The sequence below is a fragment of the Dermochelys coriacea genome, chromosome 3 (assembly GCF_009764565.3).
Source record: "Dermochelys coriacea isolate rDerCor1 chromosome 3, rDerCor1.pri.v4, whole genome shotgun sequence".
Classification (NCBI taxonomy): domain Eukaryota; kingdom Metazoa; phylum Chordata; order Testudines; family Dermochelyidae; genus Dermochelys; species Dermochelys coriacea.
The window spans coordinates 65,088,455-65,103,828 of NC_050070.1; the positions used below are offsets into that span (position 1 = coordinate 65,088,455).

The window sequence follows — 15,374 nt, forward strand, 5'->3', positions numbered from 1 at the left end:
CCCAATTGTTCATATTTTTCACTGACACTGCACATGTCCCTTTCATTGTGTAAAGCTAGTAATTTTTCAGAAAAATACAAGATATTCATTGACTTAAAATATATTTTCATTTACAAAGCATGTAGCTTTAACTCTGTGGGACCAGTTGGGTGATGGAACTCCTCAACATCATCAGAAGAGTGTGGAGCTCTTTTACCAGTTACACAACCTGGTTCCATCTTCTAGCATTTGTGAGGATGTTATAAGTCAGCAGCTGACCCACAGAGACAAGGTAAATCTTCCCTCTTGTTTGTGTGATTATTAAAAGGTGAGTTAAAGGAACCATCAGGAAATGTAGTAATAGAGTGACAATGTGCGAGTAAGGGACTTGGTAGCCCATAAGACAGTTTGAGCTATTTCATGTATATGTGCATGTATATACACATGCTGATATGTAAAGAATTATAACATGTTTATAAAATTGTGAACTCTCACAAATCTTCATCTCACCTTTCCTTTCTGTCCCTTCATCTAATTAATTTATGATCCCATCATGGTAGTGTCTGAGTGCTTCATAACCACTAATTAATTTATCCTCACAGTGCCTCTAAGGCAGAGGAAGTGTTATTGTCCCCATTTTTCAGATGGAGAGCTAAGGCGCAGAGAGTTTTAATGACTTAACCAAAGTAATACAGAAGGCTGTGGTGAAGCTTGAGATAAAACTGAGATCCGAGTGCCTGAGTCCTAGGCATAAATCCTCCTCCTTTCCAACTCAGTCTCTGCCCCCTCCTCCTTCCCTTTGCAGCTCTCTCTCTCTCTCTCAGTCTAGGCCCACTCTTCCTCCTGCTCTATTCTCTTGTTGTATTCTGACCAACATTATAGCAAACCCTATAATTTCTGCTCCTTCTCCAATAAATTTGCCTTGATAAGCGATCTATTTGTTGTCATGTTCTGCAGTCTCCACTTCATTTCTCTTCTCAAAACTTTTTACTCTTTCTCCAATTTAGCTTTTCTCATTGCCATGCCTTCCATAAAGATCTTTTGTCACTCCTCCTGAAACTGCTGGTAGTGGTCCCTCCTCTCTTCATTTAGTTATTTACAGACCCCCTCACTTATTTTCCTTTTGGGCCCACTTGATTTTGGTCTCTTCTATTCTTGCTATCCACCTTCTTTTTTTGGTGGTTTAGAGGTCTCTGTCTCTTCTGTCCTCAACCCTCTTGCCTTGGGTGGCTTCTAATAAGCCGCCTGATATATCTGCATCTTTTATTATTGACTCATTGTCTACTTTGGGTTTCTTTTCTCTCTAGGTTCCTGTGACTCTGACTTCCTGGTTCTCATTCTGCCTTTCTAACTCATTCAGCATCTCCTTTGATGAGCTTTAAGAACTGATGTAAAGATCAATCAGTGCCATTTGCAGTGTGTAACAAGAAGTTTTATTACAAGAACTTCTCTGCATGTTCTTGATCACTATGTATAGGCACTTTTTTCATTTAACTGTTTATATATAGAGAGAGCATTCTTGTAACATCTCTCTTCCTAGAACAGAAAGTGAGCAGTTTCAGTTAACTATATAGTCTTTCAAATGATTGAGCAACTTGTATCCCTTCCACTTTGTGTGGTTCCAGCCTGAGTCCCTTTCTTCTCTTGCCACTTGCCCTCAGGAGATTTCTGTGCTGTTAGATTTTGTGGCATTACCTTTACTAATAACTGTGCATTGCTAGTAGGTGAACTAACCTCACAGTCATTGCCAGTTTCCCCTGCATCTGCATAGTTGTTTGGAACTCACCTGGGTCAACTCTTGAGAGCAACTGGTCCCTGGTTGCTTGTAGGAAATAACAGTTGGGGCTATAGAGTTGTCTGCATTCTACAAAGTATGGTTAGACTTGGCAGAATTAGATTTTTAAAAAAAAATTCAATGGCTAATATAGATGTTTAAAAATAAATACTCTTTTCAATTTTTCTTTATTTAAACTTTCAGAGTTGCAGGAAATTATGGGGGAAGGGTCAGACAATTGTTTAATAAAATAAACCTTGAGATTCAAAACTTTATAACTGTTAAAACACAATATGTCAATATCACATCAAAATGTACAAGTAAATATCCTTAAATCAAACTCTTAAATTCTCAGGCAGCATTTTTCTTCCTGTATCAGTGGAAATATGTTTTTTCTGTTTGTGTGTGTACGGAGAAATTGACATGTAGTGATAAAAAATCTAATCCTTTCAACCCTTGGTGCTACTCTTTGTACCTACCTTCCATCCTTTGTCATTGTCTTTAGGTGCTGGTTGAACTTTCTACTGGCTATCCTATTAGAAGTTCAGAGAGCTCTTTTCTAACTCTGTCATAGTAGTATTTGGCTTGCTGATGACACTTTTTAATTTTTCTGTTACCTTTTCTGCTACTGCTGGCTTCAAAAGTTTATTTGCTGCAGGCTGTAATCAGTGTGTGGTGTGACATGAGATTGTGTACTGGACTGCTGCCCTGACTTTCTGTTGGTATATTTCTTCAATCCATTACTGCTGTCCATGGGTCTTTATTATCCCACTACGCCTTGCTTAGCAATTTCTCTGTAATCTCAGCAGCTACTTTTGCTTTGCCCTTAGACTGGCTGTGTTGCAGAAAGGATGTGATATTTTCAAATTCTGCTGATGCTGCAAATTGTGCAAATTCCTGACAAGCAAAGTGAGGTCCATTACCTTTAATAAGTCTCTGGAATTCCATTCAGGCAAAGTGGGCTTCACAGCATTCAAAGACTGAAATTGTTGTTGAATTTAAGGGATCTGTTTCCAAATAATCCAGAGAGTCAATCAATCATCACCAGGTATACTGTATTTCTCAGAATACATTGGTCTATTCCTATCTTGCTCAGTCATGTTTCAGAGTATCGTAAGAAGAGGTGGACAATTTTATTTGGATGAATAGTTTATTTGCTGAAAAATTCAGCTTTGGCTGACCCAAACCATCCCCAAATTTGACCCCACAGTTTCATTTTTCAGAGCTAGCTTCAGAAAGCAGTATGTGGTTGTCTGTGTGTGCTCTGCTATAACTGTCAGCCCACTGGTTAGGGGTCTTGCCTGGGATGTGGAAGACCCAGGTATGAATCCCCACCATTCACTGGGTCAAAGAGAGAGTGAGAATGAAAATGACTCTGTTGCTTGGTGATTAAGGCACTCTCTTGGGAGAAAGAAGATATTAATTCAGACCTTGTCTCTGTCCGATTCAAAGCATGGACTTTAATCCACATCTCCCACCTCCCAGGTCACTGAAAAATACATATATTTCTTACCTTTCTTTGAAGACCACTCTTTTTTTTATTCTTTTAGTCTGAGTTTGCCATTATTTTGTGTGATGCTGTATATCTTACACTGTTTCTAATGTTTTCAAATTTGTAACTGTTTATTTTATTCACTGCTGCAGTAGATATCAGCAGCATTAAGTTCCAGTCTTTGTTGTTGCAACATGTGTTCTGATTCCATTATTTTTCATGCCTACAACTATATGATTTCTAATAAATTTGTCTGTAAGTGTGCCAGAGTTACAGGACAAGTTAACTGGTGTGGCTTGGTTGCGTACTGGTTTGTAGTTTTGAGTTTCATTTTGATCAGATGTATGGAAAATATACTTCTCATATATTATAATTTGTTTAGGGACAAGTATTTTTCTAAAGCATCTAAGACTTTATTTACATCTTGCTTTTCTTCATCTGCCAGCTATAAGTGCTGACATATAGGAAAGCAGTCCTTACCCATTGCTTTATTCAGAGTAGCCATTCCGCCTGCTTTCTTTGTTCAGTCCTGCAGCCATTTCACAGTTTGTCCATGAGGCTCTGAAGCAGCTCCGTTTTTCCCCATTTATTTGTTCCATAGCAGGGAGTGGGATAGTTGAGTCATTACTGATGTCACTGAGTGCCTCTGGTCAGCCACAACAAAAAGTTAAAGCAGTAAATACTTTTTATTCTGACACCATATTAAGAACTGATATAAAGAGCAGCCAGTGGAAATCATCTACTGTACTGTGCACAAGTTTTATTGGTCCTACAAAACCCAGGAACTATGCTACATATTCTTGAGCACTGTCTGCTGGCATCTAATCAATTAACTATTAACAATTTACTTATATTCAGATGAAGACCTCTTCTAACACTCTTTATCTTCCCCTCATGCTGACCTCTGTTTGTCCCTCATGGTTCTGTTTTCAACCCCTTCTCTTTTCCCTCTTAACTGTGCTTAGATGTCTTTAATGCCATGGTTTTTAAGTACCTCTTCCATGAGGATGATTACTGTCTTTTTCACAAGCTGAGCATCACATTTTCCTCCTAATCTCTATCACCTCTAAGAAATGCATTTGTCCTGGATATTAAATGTTCTTATTTTTTAAAATTGCACATAGGTTGGGTTTTTTTTGGGGGGGGGCGAGGGGGGTTTGCAATGACAATCTATTCTTTCCTCTCAAGATTGGTAATAAAGAACCATCTTTAGGTAAAAATGAGAAAATGGAGAATCTGACCTAAAACCATGTTTCCATTCTTGTCTAGCTTTCCTTTCACTGCTTTCTCGGGGGAATGATAGTCAATTTGATCTAGCCTATGTTTTATTTTACAGAAAATAAGGATGGAAGCTCATGCAAAGTTTGCAGTGCTTTGGCATCTCACGAGGGACCTTCATATTAACAAGTCTTCTTCCTTTGGCCGTTCCTTTGACAGGTTGGTTATAATTAGGGCCCTACCAAATTCAAGATCCATTTTGGTAAATTTCACAGTTTGAGATGTTTAAATCTGTGTTCAAAAATTATCTCACCAAACCCACATCACTTGCCTCAGCTTTCTTAGCTAGGATTGTGCTCATACACACAGATTCTTTGTGTGAATGTGATGAAAGAAAATTAATTTGAATGTTGTACCCTTTACGTACAACTGTGGAACAGCACAGTGAAGTGTTGCATTTTATCTTGCATTTCTTTTGGAGCTACCTATGTTATTTATTGCTGAAGAGAAGATGGTAAATTTTGTGCACACAGTAGAAAAGCTGATGAATATGTACCACAGAATGGCATAAAAATGTTAAAGATGATTAGGGGCTACTTGGTGTATTAACTAAGAGGTAAGGCAACTGTTAATTTTCTCCCCTGGAAAGGGCTCTCAAGACCTAAGATAGGAAAGGGAGAAAATGATGAAAATAGGAACAGTGTTATTGTCAAGTAAACTATATTTCTGTTCTCAGTCCTTGAGGATAACACTTGTAGATAATAATAATTTTATTTTCGCTGCAACCTCATTTACAGATTTTTAGAACTGTTGCTGTTATTTATATTGCAGTGTCACCTAAAGGGTAACCAAGTTAGGGCTTCATTGTGCTAGATGCTGTACAAACACAGTAAATGAGAATTCCTCTATTTTTTGATCTGTCTTTACTGTTAGTGCTATCTGTCTTTTCTGTTGTTCTAGAATATGTAAATTTCACTTTTGGATGCAAAATTTGAAAGAAGCTTCTCATTGATTCCAAAGAAAATGCCACTTATGTGAAACAAGCTGTAGTCAGTATGTTTTGGGGTACTCATCTGAACAAACCTAATATATTACTATTGCTCAATACATAGGTTATAAAGAATCATTGCAATCACAGCAGTGCAAACTTAGAAAGCAATATATTTTTTGAAAATCTGAGTAGAGTTTTAATTACACATCTCAACATTCCTCATGCATATATGAAAGGTTAGTTGTTGCTTGCTAATTATTTTGAGTGAAAGAGAGGAAGTACACTTGATATTGAGATAGAAAAAGCAAATAAAGCTCACTGACAGTGGACAAATATTGAAGTTTAATGTAGATTAGATTAAAATAGATTATATTCTGTAATAGCAACATGTTAGATTTATTCCTGTTTTTTCCCCCCAGGTCTTTGTTCATCATGCTGGACAGCCTTAATAGCTTAGATGGTTCTACCTCGTCAGTGGGGCAAGCATGGTTAAACCAAGTTCTCCAAAGACATGACATTGCAAGAGTACTTGAACCTTTGCTTCTACTGCTACTCCATCCAAAAACACAGCGAGTTTCTGTGCAACGAGTTCAGACTGAGTGCTACTGGAATAAGTCTCCTCACTACCCTGAAGAAGAAACTGAAAAGCACTTCATGCAAAAATTTAGCTGTGGTGATGGTAAGTACTATTTAACCCCTTCAAAAATTCCTTAATAACTAACATTTTATTAATTTAAGTATATATAATATTTTATGTATTTTTATCCATATAACATGAAACAGATGGCAGAAGAAACACCATGCGTGATTTGCATATTAAATAGTTTTCAGAACTGCCAGCATTTAGGATCCTGGTAATGATTATATTCTCTTTCCAAAAAAATTTTTAGTCTCAGTGAAAACTTCTCTGAGGGTTCAACTCTGCAGCATGCCAAATATTTGGAATACAGTTAAAACAACTTTTCCCTTGTATATGTCACAGTTTCAGGGTTAACTGCAGATTTCACCTCCACCTTTACAGCTCCTTGAGGGCATCCACTTGAGGTTTCAGGCTTCTTAGGAGTAATCTCTCTCAGTCGGAGACCTCTGTCTCTCTCTCTCCAGGGGTTTAGACTTGCTTTGTGCTGTTAAACAGTCACCCCTATCCACTTTAGAAGTGGGTGATGGGTGAAGCTCTGCTTTATACAGTTAGTAAATGGACATTTTAAGTTGCTTTACGATCTTTCAGGATGAAAGGTGCAAAGTATAATAATTTTATTTAAATGCAAGTTTTTATAATTTCTGCTAAATCTCAAGTTCAAAGTAAACCTAAAGAAAAACTATTCATAGGCCATAACTATTTTTTTGTGATTTCTTTTTTAAGCATTTTCTCACATGCCTGTTAGCCAAGGACAACTCATTACACCTAAAGAAAACAATGAAAAACAACTTATCCTGGATGAAATGGAGAACTTCAGTCTCACAGTCAACCCTTTGAGTGACAGACTTTCCTTGTTAAGTACTAGCAGTGAGACTATTCCAATGGTGGTGTCTGATTTTGACCTTCCCGACCATCAAATAGAAATACTCCAGAGTTCGGACTCTGGCTGTTCACAGTCATCTGCTGGAGACAACCTGAGCTATGAGGTGGAGGCAGAAAGCCTCAGTGCTCAGAATAGTTCTCAGACATTGCGAGAAGACTCACCTGATGAAATTGTGCACCAGGTGGTTATTGACTTGATATGCAAGGTAGTAAGTGGTCTTGGAGAAGAGACCGAATCCATTAAACATGATCTGCATCCCGATGATGCTTCATCTAAATTCAGTACTTTAGATCACTCTGAGGAGGTTTCTAGAAGTGAAGATAAAAATATTCAAAACAGCCAGAACAGTTTATTTGGTGATGACCGTTCTCAGTTATTATCTGCTTCAATTGAGACTGGACTTGAAAGACTAATGGATTCATTACCTTGTACTGGAGTAAGCCCTCAGACCCCCTCTGACCTTACTTTCAGGTCAACAGATGCAAAATCTGGACAAAGAAGTCACAGTAGTATTCAGTTCAGCTTCAAAGGAAAACTACCAGAAAAAATATCAGAAAAAGAAACTATTGTTAAAGAGGCTGGTAAGCAACCAGGAGCAAAGCCCAAAGTGAAAATAGCCAGAAGGAAAGATGAAGACAAGAAAAAAGCACAAACAGAAAAGCTTAAACAAACAAGTATTTTCTTTAGTGATGGTCTTGATTTAGAGAATTGGTACAGCTGTGGAGAGGGAGAAATTTCAGAAATAGAGAGTGATGTGGGGTCTCCAGGAATACGAAAATCTCCTAGTTTTAACATTCATCCATTATATCAACACGTATTGCTTTATCTCCAGTTATATGACTCCTCAAGAACATTATATGCTTTTTCTGCAATCAAAGCAATCTTGAAAACAAATCCCTCTGCTTTTGTAAATGCCATCTCTACTACCAGTGTCAACAATGTATACACTCCTCAGCTCTCCTTGCTTCAGAATCTTTTAGCCAGGCATCGAATATCTGTTATGGGCAAAGACTTCTATAGTCACATTCCAGTGGACTCTAACCATAACTTTAGGAGTTCTATGTACATAGAAATTCTTATCTCTCTATGTTTATACTATATGAGGAGCCACTATCCAACTCATGTAAAGGTAACCCCGCAAGATCTAATAGGAAACCGCAATATGCAGATGATGAGCATTGAAATTTTGACACTTCTCTTTTCTGAATTGGCAAAAGTAATAGAAAATTCTGCAAAGGGCTTTCCTAGCTTTATTTCAGACATGTTATCCAAATGCAAGGTTCAGAAAGTGATCCTGCACTGTTTGCTATCTTCTATCTTTAGTGCACAGAAGTGGCACAATGAAAAGGTAGCTGGTAAAAACATAGTTGTTATTGAAGAAGGTTTCTCTGAAGACAGCCTTATCAACTTTTCTGAGGATGAATTTGACAGTGGCAGTACTCTACAGTCACAGCTCTTAAAAGTGCTTCAGCGACTAATTGTCTTAGAGCATAGAGTAATGACTGTGCCTGAAGAGAACGAAACAGGCTTTGAATTTGTCATTACTGACTTGGAGCAGATTAACCCACAGCAGCCAATGACTTCACTTCAGTACTTACACTCCCAACCAATAACCTCTCAAGGCATGTTTCTCTGTGCAGTAATAAGAGCTTTACACCAACACTGTGCCTGTAAAATGCATCCCCAGTGGATTGGCCTAATCACTTCTATTCTGCCTTACATGGGAAAAGTTCTGCAAAGAGTGGTAGTTTCTGTGACCCTCCAACTTTGCAGGAATTTGGATAATTTAATTCAGCAGTATAAATATGAAACAGGATTATCCGATAGCAGGCATGTATATACTTTTTTTCTTTAGCAAATTTGATCATATATTTAAATGTTTACTTAGCTGTGTGGATTCACAACAAACTCAAAATTCACAACAAACTCAATGTTGCATTTTAGGCCGCTTTGGATGGCATCAATTACTCCACCAGATATGATTCTTACCCTGTTAGAAGGCATCACAACAATAATTCATTACTGTCTACTTGATCCATCTACACAGTATCATCAGGTAAACTTAGTCAAGCATCTGAGAGGCTTCTTATGTCACATTTGTTAAATTAGAGTGTATGGTCTACATTCGGAATGCTTGTAATGTTGCATTTGCTCTGAATTTAAGATTGAGGTGCTTGTGGGGAAAATATTCATAGAATCATAAAATATCAGAGTGGGAAGGACCTCAGGAGATCATCTAGTCCAACCTCCTGCTCAAAGCAGGACCAATCCCCAATTTTTTTTGCCCCAGATCCCTAAATGGCCCCCTCAAGGATTGAACTCACAACCCTGGGTTTAGCAGGCCAATGCTCAAACCACGGAGATATCCCTCTCCCCAATATATATTCAATATATTTAAATCATAATGAATTATTTTTGGGTAAAAATTAGGATTTAGAGAATTCTTATAAGAGAAAGCATTATTCATTGATAACATATTGTATACAGACCATAAAATTTTCCAATCATTCCATGCATTCTCCAAAGATTCAGTTGTCACAAAGCCTTATTCTTGGAGTCCATGCTCCTACACAAGAACAAGGGTGGGAATTCCTCCACCTCAGAATTAGCTCCAGCAGCCAAACTCAACTGTGGAACTTTACCATTGGTGCCACACTTTGTTGTTCCTGAATATGGTTGGGTTCTGTGTTCACCTACCTAGTTAACTCTGCTACCTGGATTTACCCTCTTTAGAAACAAAACTTTCTGTCTGAATGTCCATTCTAGTGTCTCTTCCTGCTAGCTTGAAGCTTTGTATATTAGCAGCTTGTCTTTTGGCTCTGACAATATTTTGTAGCTGCAACTGGGTGCATAGTCTATATACTGGGCATTTGGCCCTGAACCTAATGGACCACTTTTTCTTGTTGATTGTTTAGCTTTATTTAAATATATATTTTCTATCCCTTTCCCCAACTCTTTTCAGTAGTCGCCATCAAACTACTTATTACCTCTTTTTGCAAGTAGATAATGTTGTTATGGTATTCATTATAGCACTAATTCTGAAGTAATGTTAATCACTTGCAAAGGCATTTACAAAGATTTAAATATGATCACTGTAGAAATAGAGATGATAATGAAAAACCTTCAGAATATGCCCCAGTCTAATCAATAGCATTTTTAATATATCCCCTACCAAGTTATCTATGTACCCCATGGATAAGTACAACCTTTGCTTGGTATGCCTTGTGAAGGATCATGCTGGGCAGGATCTGCTTGCAGGATCAGCTGGAAGGTGTCACTACAAACCCTGTGGTCCTGGATTAAGCACATTCCGCAACACTTCCGATAAATCCATACAGTCAGAAATACCACTGGGTGTCAAGATTTTGTGTTAGCACTAGCTACATCAGCAGATGTCTATGGGGATAGGTGAGGAAACTGTGCTTTAACATCTTCCAGCCGTATAGCTCCACTCAATATGCCAATGTCATATTTGCCTACTGTAACACTGAATTTCTTATATGATGCTTGGGAATAAAGCAGTAAACAGAGGCCATTGAGTATGGAAAATACACTGGTTAGTTTTGACCAAACTAAAATCTCTACATGCATTGTAATCAGAATATAAAACTGTAGGGTAAATCTCTCTACATTCTGAAAACTCACACTTTTTTATTTATATATTTCAATAAATCAATGCATCGTACAATAGATATTAAAGGTGCTACTTTATTATTTGAGAATGTTCAAGCGTACACTACAAAAGGAATATGCTTCCTATTGCTCCTTAAAAAATGTATATTAATAGACACATCATGCCAGAGGAATTGAAAAGACATTAAAAAAAATCTGATTTTTCATTTTCTTACTGTTATTCAGAACAAACAGGGTAAACATCTTACAAAAGCCTATGTAGATGTTCATCCTAAAATCATAGTATAAAATGTTTAGATGTACGTTGTTGTTTCTTAATTTATATCATTTTGCTAATGCTAGTATGTAGATATTTAATGCTGGGTTGTTGTTTTTTATAATACGTCTAGCTTTTGGTTAACGTAGACCAGAAACGCTTGTTTGAAGCACGCAGTGGAATCCTGTCTATCCTTCATATGATCATGTCGTCCGTGACTTTGCTGTGGAGCATACTGCACCAGGCAGATTCTTCAGAGAAAACAACTGCTGCAGCAGCTGCATCTGTTACCACTATTAATCTTGGATCAACAAAGGTCAGAACATCAGGAGTAACATGGTTTGAATTGTGCATGGTTACTTTTGTCAAACCAAATCTAACTGTATTCCATTAAAAGAAAAGGAGTACTTGTGGCACCTTAGAGACTAACACATTTATTAGAGCATAAGCTTTCGTGAGCTACAGCTCACTTTGTAGCTCACGAAAGCTTATGGTCTAATAAATTAGTTAGTCTCTAAGGTGCCACAAGTACTCCTTTTCTTTTTGCGAATACAGTCTAACACAGCTGCTACTCTGAAACCTGTATTCCATTAGTATTTCTTAGAAAAGTCTTTCAACTTTTGCAATACCTGAGTTGTCCCCAGGCTAAGAGGGGATGGGCAGCCAGTTTATAATTAGTTTACAATTTACTTTGTAAAATGTATACGTTCTGAGAAAAATATTATTCTCTAGTTAGTACTGTACTGATGACATAACATCACCCATGAAAAATAGCTGAAGCAGAGAGAAGGGGAAGTTTTCACATTGTAAACCATTTAAAATACCATTTTATATCTCTAAGGTTATAGAATATTTGTTTAAAATCTTTACAAAAATCTCACAATATATTTCAATAAACACTTGATCTGACACGCTCATGAGGTTCCATGCTCCATCCAGCTCCTGTTAGTGGCATCATTGTATGGAGAGAGAACATATCATATCACAGGCTGGCGACTGGAAAGAGTAGGTTGCGGACTGGAGGAATTGAACAATATGGTATTTGAGGAGTTTTTCAAAGTATTCCAGTAATATGCTTGATGTCCTGCTTTGCCCATTTATTGGAGTCAGTTCAAACTCTTCCTCTATTGAAGGAATTTTGTGTTTTTGTAAACAAATTCAGGTTATCTGATATGATACATGGATTTTAGTGTGATTTCCACATAGTCGTCATGTTACTTTATGTGCTACATACCTGTTCACCTTAATATACACAGTATTATTTTTTGATGTATGTATAAAAAAAGGGATACCATGCTACAGGTTTTTATAACCTATCCATTGAAACTAATGGCATTTAATTCTCTGTATTGTCTTTCTATAAACACCTGCTTCCTGGTCATATTCATGTTGGCAAAAAGACTCTCTGAAATCAGTCTCCTTACAGAAGGGGTGACCCATACTGCATATTTCACGAAGACAAGATCATCCTTTATACTCCAGAATAATTAATTACCTAAGTTTAATACTTCCATACATCACAGATTGTTCTCTTTTTATTTTGCCTGAAGCTTCAACGCTCAAGAGCACTTGTCATATGCTGGATGTCAGAAGAGCTGTTAAGATTTATCTTGATTAGAACCAAACTAATTCAGGACAATATCTAGGATGACCTTTTCTGTACTTCATCCCATTCAATATAAATCCTTTGGGTGCTATGACAATGGCCACTTCAAAGCCAAGCATAGAGTTAATATGGTTGGATAAGGAGTTACTGTAAAGAACTTTGTATGATCTTTTTAATGCTTCAGTACATCTTTGGAAGCAGTTACCTGAATGAGTGCAGAAGGGGCATTGCTAAGCTCTGGAACTCCATATAGAAGTCTACGCTTGCCTCTGGTATTTGCAAGTAGAGAAGTGCTGCCCAAATATTACAGAATAGGAGAGGGATCGTTCTCAGAAATTTTCCAGTGTGGTCTGACAGTCAGTTATAGTATAAAGTTTGGATGCTTGTTTCAATGTGTGCACATTCTCTTTCTGTGTTTCAGAATTTGAGGCAGCAGATTCTTGAATTGTTGGGCCCAATATCAATGAATCACGGTGTTCACTTTATGGCTGCTGTTGCATTTGTATGGAATGAGAGGAAACAAAACAAAAACACTTCTAGAACAAAGGTATGTGAATGTCGCTAGTTGACTTGGCTACTTGAATAAATGGTAATCTGATTTACTGGATTTCCACTATCTGTCTTTAGAACCTACTTTAAAAAAATTCAGGCTAAGATTTTTGGGGTCAAATGAAACATTACGCAAATCCTTTTCATAAGTGCATTTATGTTTATGCATGTGTCTGCATGGTCAAATAACCACACATTTATTTTAGAATTGAATAAAATTGTTAATTTTTTTTATAATAGGATTTTTTTAAAACCCATTATTGTAAGTGACTAATATTTAAAATACAGACTTCAAAGGAAAGTGACGGTCAATGAATATTTGGTAAACTATTTGTCCAAAAAATTTCACCTACGTCTCGTTCCTACAAGTTTTTTTTTTTTTAAAATATTCTTAGCTTCTCATGCATTGTCCTTTACTTTGGAAAACTATTCTCATCAACTCCTTCTACACTGGACAACACTATTAACTGTAATAGTAAGCATTACATATGGCATATGTTGGTCTTTTCCAGGTTATTCCTACAGCCAGTGAAGAACAGCTTCTACTGGTAGAGCTAGTTCGCTCTATCAGTGTTATGAGAACAGAGACTGTTATACAAACAGTAAAAGAAGTTTTAAAGCAGCCTCCAGCCATAGCCAAGGACAAGGTAGGAAAATCACAGAGTTGTTGCTAGTTCATTTGATGCTATTTTAGAAGTGATAAATTGTACAAGTACTCAAATTGTCCTGAAGAAACATGCTACCCATGTGCTATAGGTTGGTAACAGCTCTCCTCTACCAAAATCTGTTTCTGGTAATTTCTTCTTAATCCTATTGTGTGTAGAAAACCATTTTTCTTCATTTTAAAATATATTTAGTGAAAGATGCTAGATTGACAGCATTTGAATTATATAATCAATCGTGTTTCATATTTCAAAAATAAGCAAGTTCAGGTTAACAAAGTATCTGTGCCACCTGTACAGTATCATATACTGATTTAAAATTCACTCTTTTGGATACCTACTAGATAGGAGGATTAATCATATTTGACTCTTTTTTTTTTTCATGGGGGCTAAGATATTTTTAAGGCTGGGATGCCCCGGAATTCCCATTCTTTTCTCCTTTGTTATTGCTTTTGAAAGGCCTCGTATCATCTGTCCAGTTGAGGGAGGTCTAGATGTGATCTCTGGCCCCTCAGCCTGTCAGTGGCGTTCTGTGATTCAGCTAGGGTGGAGGGGATAGAGGAGAGTGCTTCAGAGTAACATTAGGTTTTACACGGCTAAGATTTTTGCTGCCCAAGTGTAACACTCAGACAACCCTCTGAGTGCACTGGAATTTAATTTGACCTCAAGCTATCCACTGTTTTGTTACCTTTTGAAACCTGGTAATTGGTTCAACACCCACGGTTTTTGCTGAGGTAAACAAAAAGACAAAAGTCAATTTCTTCCTGGTGACACTGATTTCTTGTCTTTCTAGAAGCATTTGTCATTGGAAGTCTGCATGCTGCAATTTTTCTATGCTTATATTCAAAGGTAAGACAATGAGGCTGTAGATCTTTTATTGTTTTCTTTCTGTATCATCAGTCAGTAGATAACTATGAAAGAGAATCTGGACATTTTATATCCTTAACAGAAAGTTGCCTCCCTCTGATTTATTACAACAGACTGAAAGGTTACATGAGAAGAAAACAGTTTTCTTCATTTGTAATCTATGAGCTATATCCACTTAGACTGAGCATTGCAATGCCTAACTTCTAGGCACACTGACAACAAGTAGAATCCACAGTCCTGAGTTAGGTGCCCAGGCTCCCTAGACAATGCTTGGGGAGAATTAGGCACCTAAGAATGGGATGCACAAAGCCAGCAAGCTAAATGGAGAGCTGCCTAAGCTAGCCATTAGAAAATACTGAAGACAGAGGTGGAGCCTAAGCCCTGCTCCTCAAAGGGAATTAGGCACATAATGGGAGGCACCTCGCTAGGGATTTATAGCCATGAACCCTCTCCAAGAGTTAGGCACTTCAGCCAGGTCAGTCCTTTCTTGCAGAAAATGGAGGGGGAGGAAGAAGTGGAGATGTCCCCCTAAAATTCAATAGCTTAGTGTTAGAACACTCACCTAGGACATCGGGGCTCAGATTCCCTCTCTGCCTGTTGTGGAGTAAGAACTTGAACCTAGGTCTCCCACCTCTCCAGTGAGTGCCCTAATCACTGGGCTATAGGGTATTCTCTCAATCTGTCTGGAACTGTTCCACTTTGTGTAAATAAATATTCATTGGACTAGAGAGAGCGTAAGATTATTCTATAGCATAGTGGTCAGGCACTTACCTGAAAGACCCATGTTCCAGTCCCTATTCTAATGAATATTTAATTATTTATAC

The 15,374-nt window shown here is 37.5% G+C and overlaps 1 protein-coding gene across 7 annotated transcripts in view; it reads left to right on the forward strand.

Moving 5' to 3' along the window:
• Nucleotides 1-15,374, forward strand: part of DOP1A (DOP1 leucine zipper like protein A) — an 87,285-nt gene that overhangs the window by 48,420 nt on the left and 23,491 nt on the right. For all 7 annotated transcript variants that reach the window (XM_038397691.2, XM_038397699.2, XM_043510570.1 and 4 more), the window contains exons 16-24: nt 119-271; nt 4,582-4,682; nt 5,874-6,133; nt 6,818-8,807; nt 8,922-9,033; nt 11,000-11,182; nt 12,894-13,019; nt 13,534-13,668; nt 14,477-14,532. In XM_038397691.2, coding sequence (XP_038253619.1) covers nt 119-271; nt 4,582-4,682; nt 5,874-6,133; nt 6,818-8,807; nt 8,922-9,033; nt 11,000-11,182; nt 12,894-13,019; nt 13,534-13,668; nt 14,477-14,532 — 3,116 coding nt within the window. The remainder of the gene's footprint in view (nt 1-118; nt 272-4,581; nt 4,683-5,873; nt 6,134-6,817; nt 8,808-8,921; nt 9,034-10,999; nt 11,183-12,893; nt 13,020-13,533; nt 13,669-14,476; nt 14,533-15,374) is intronic.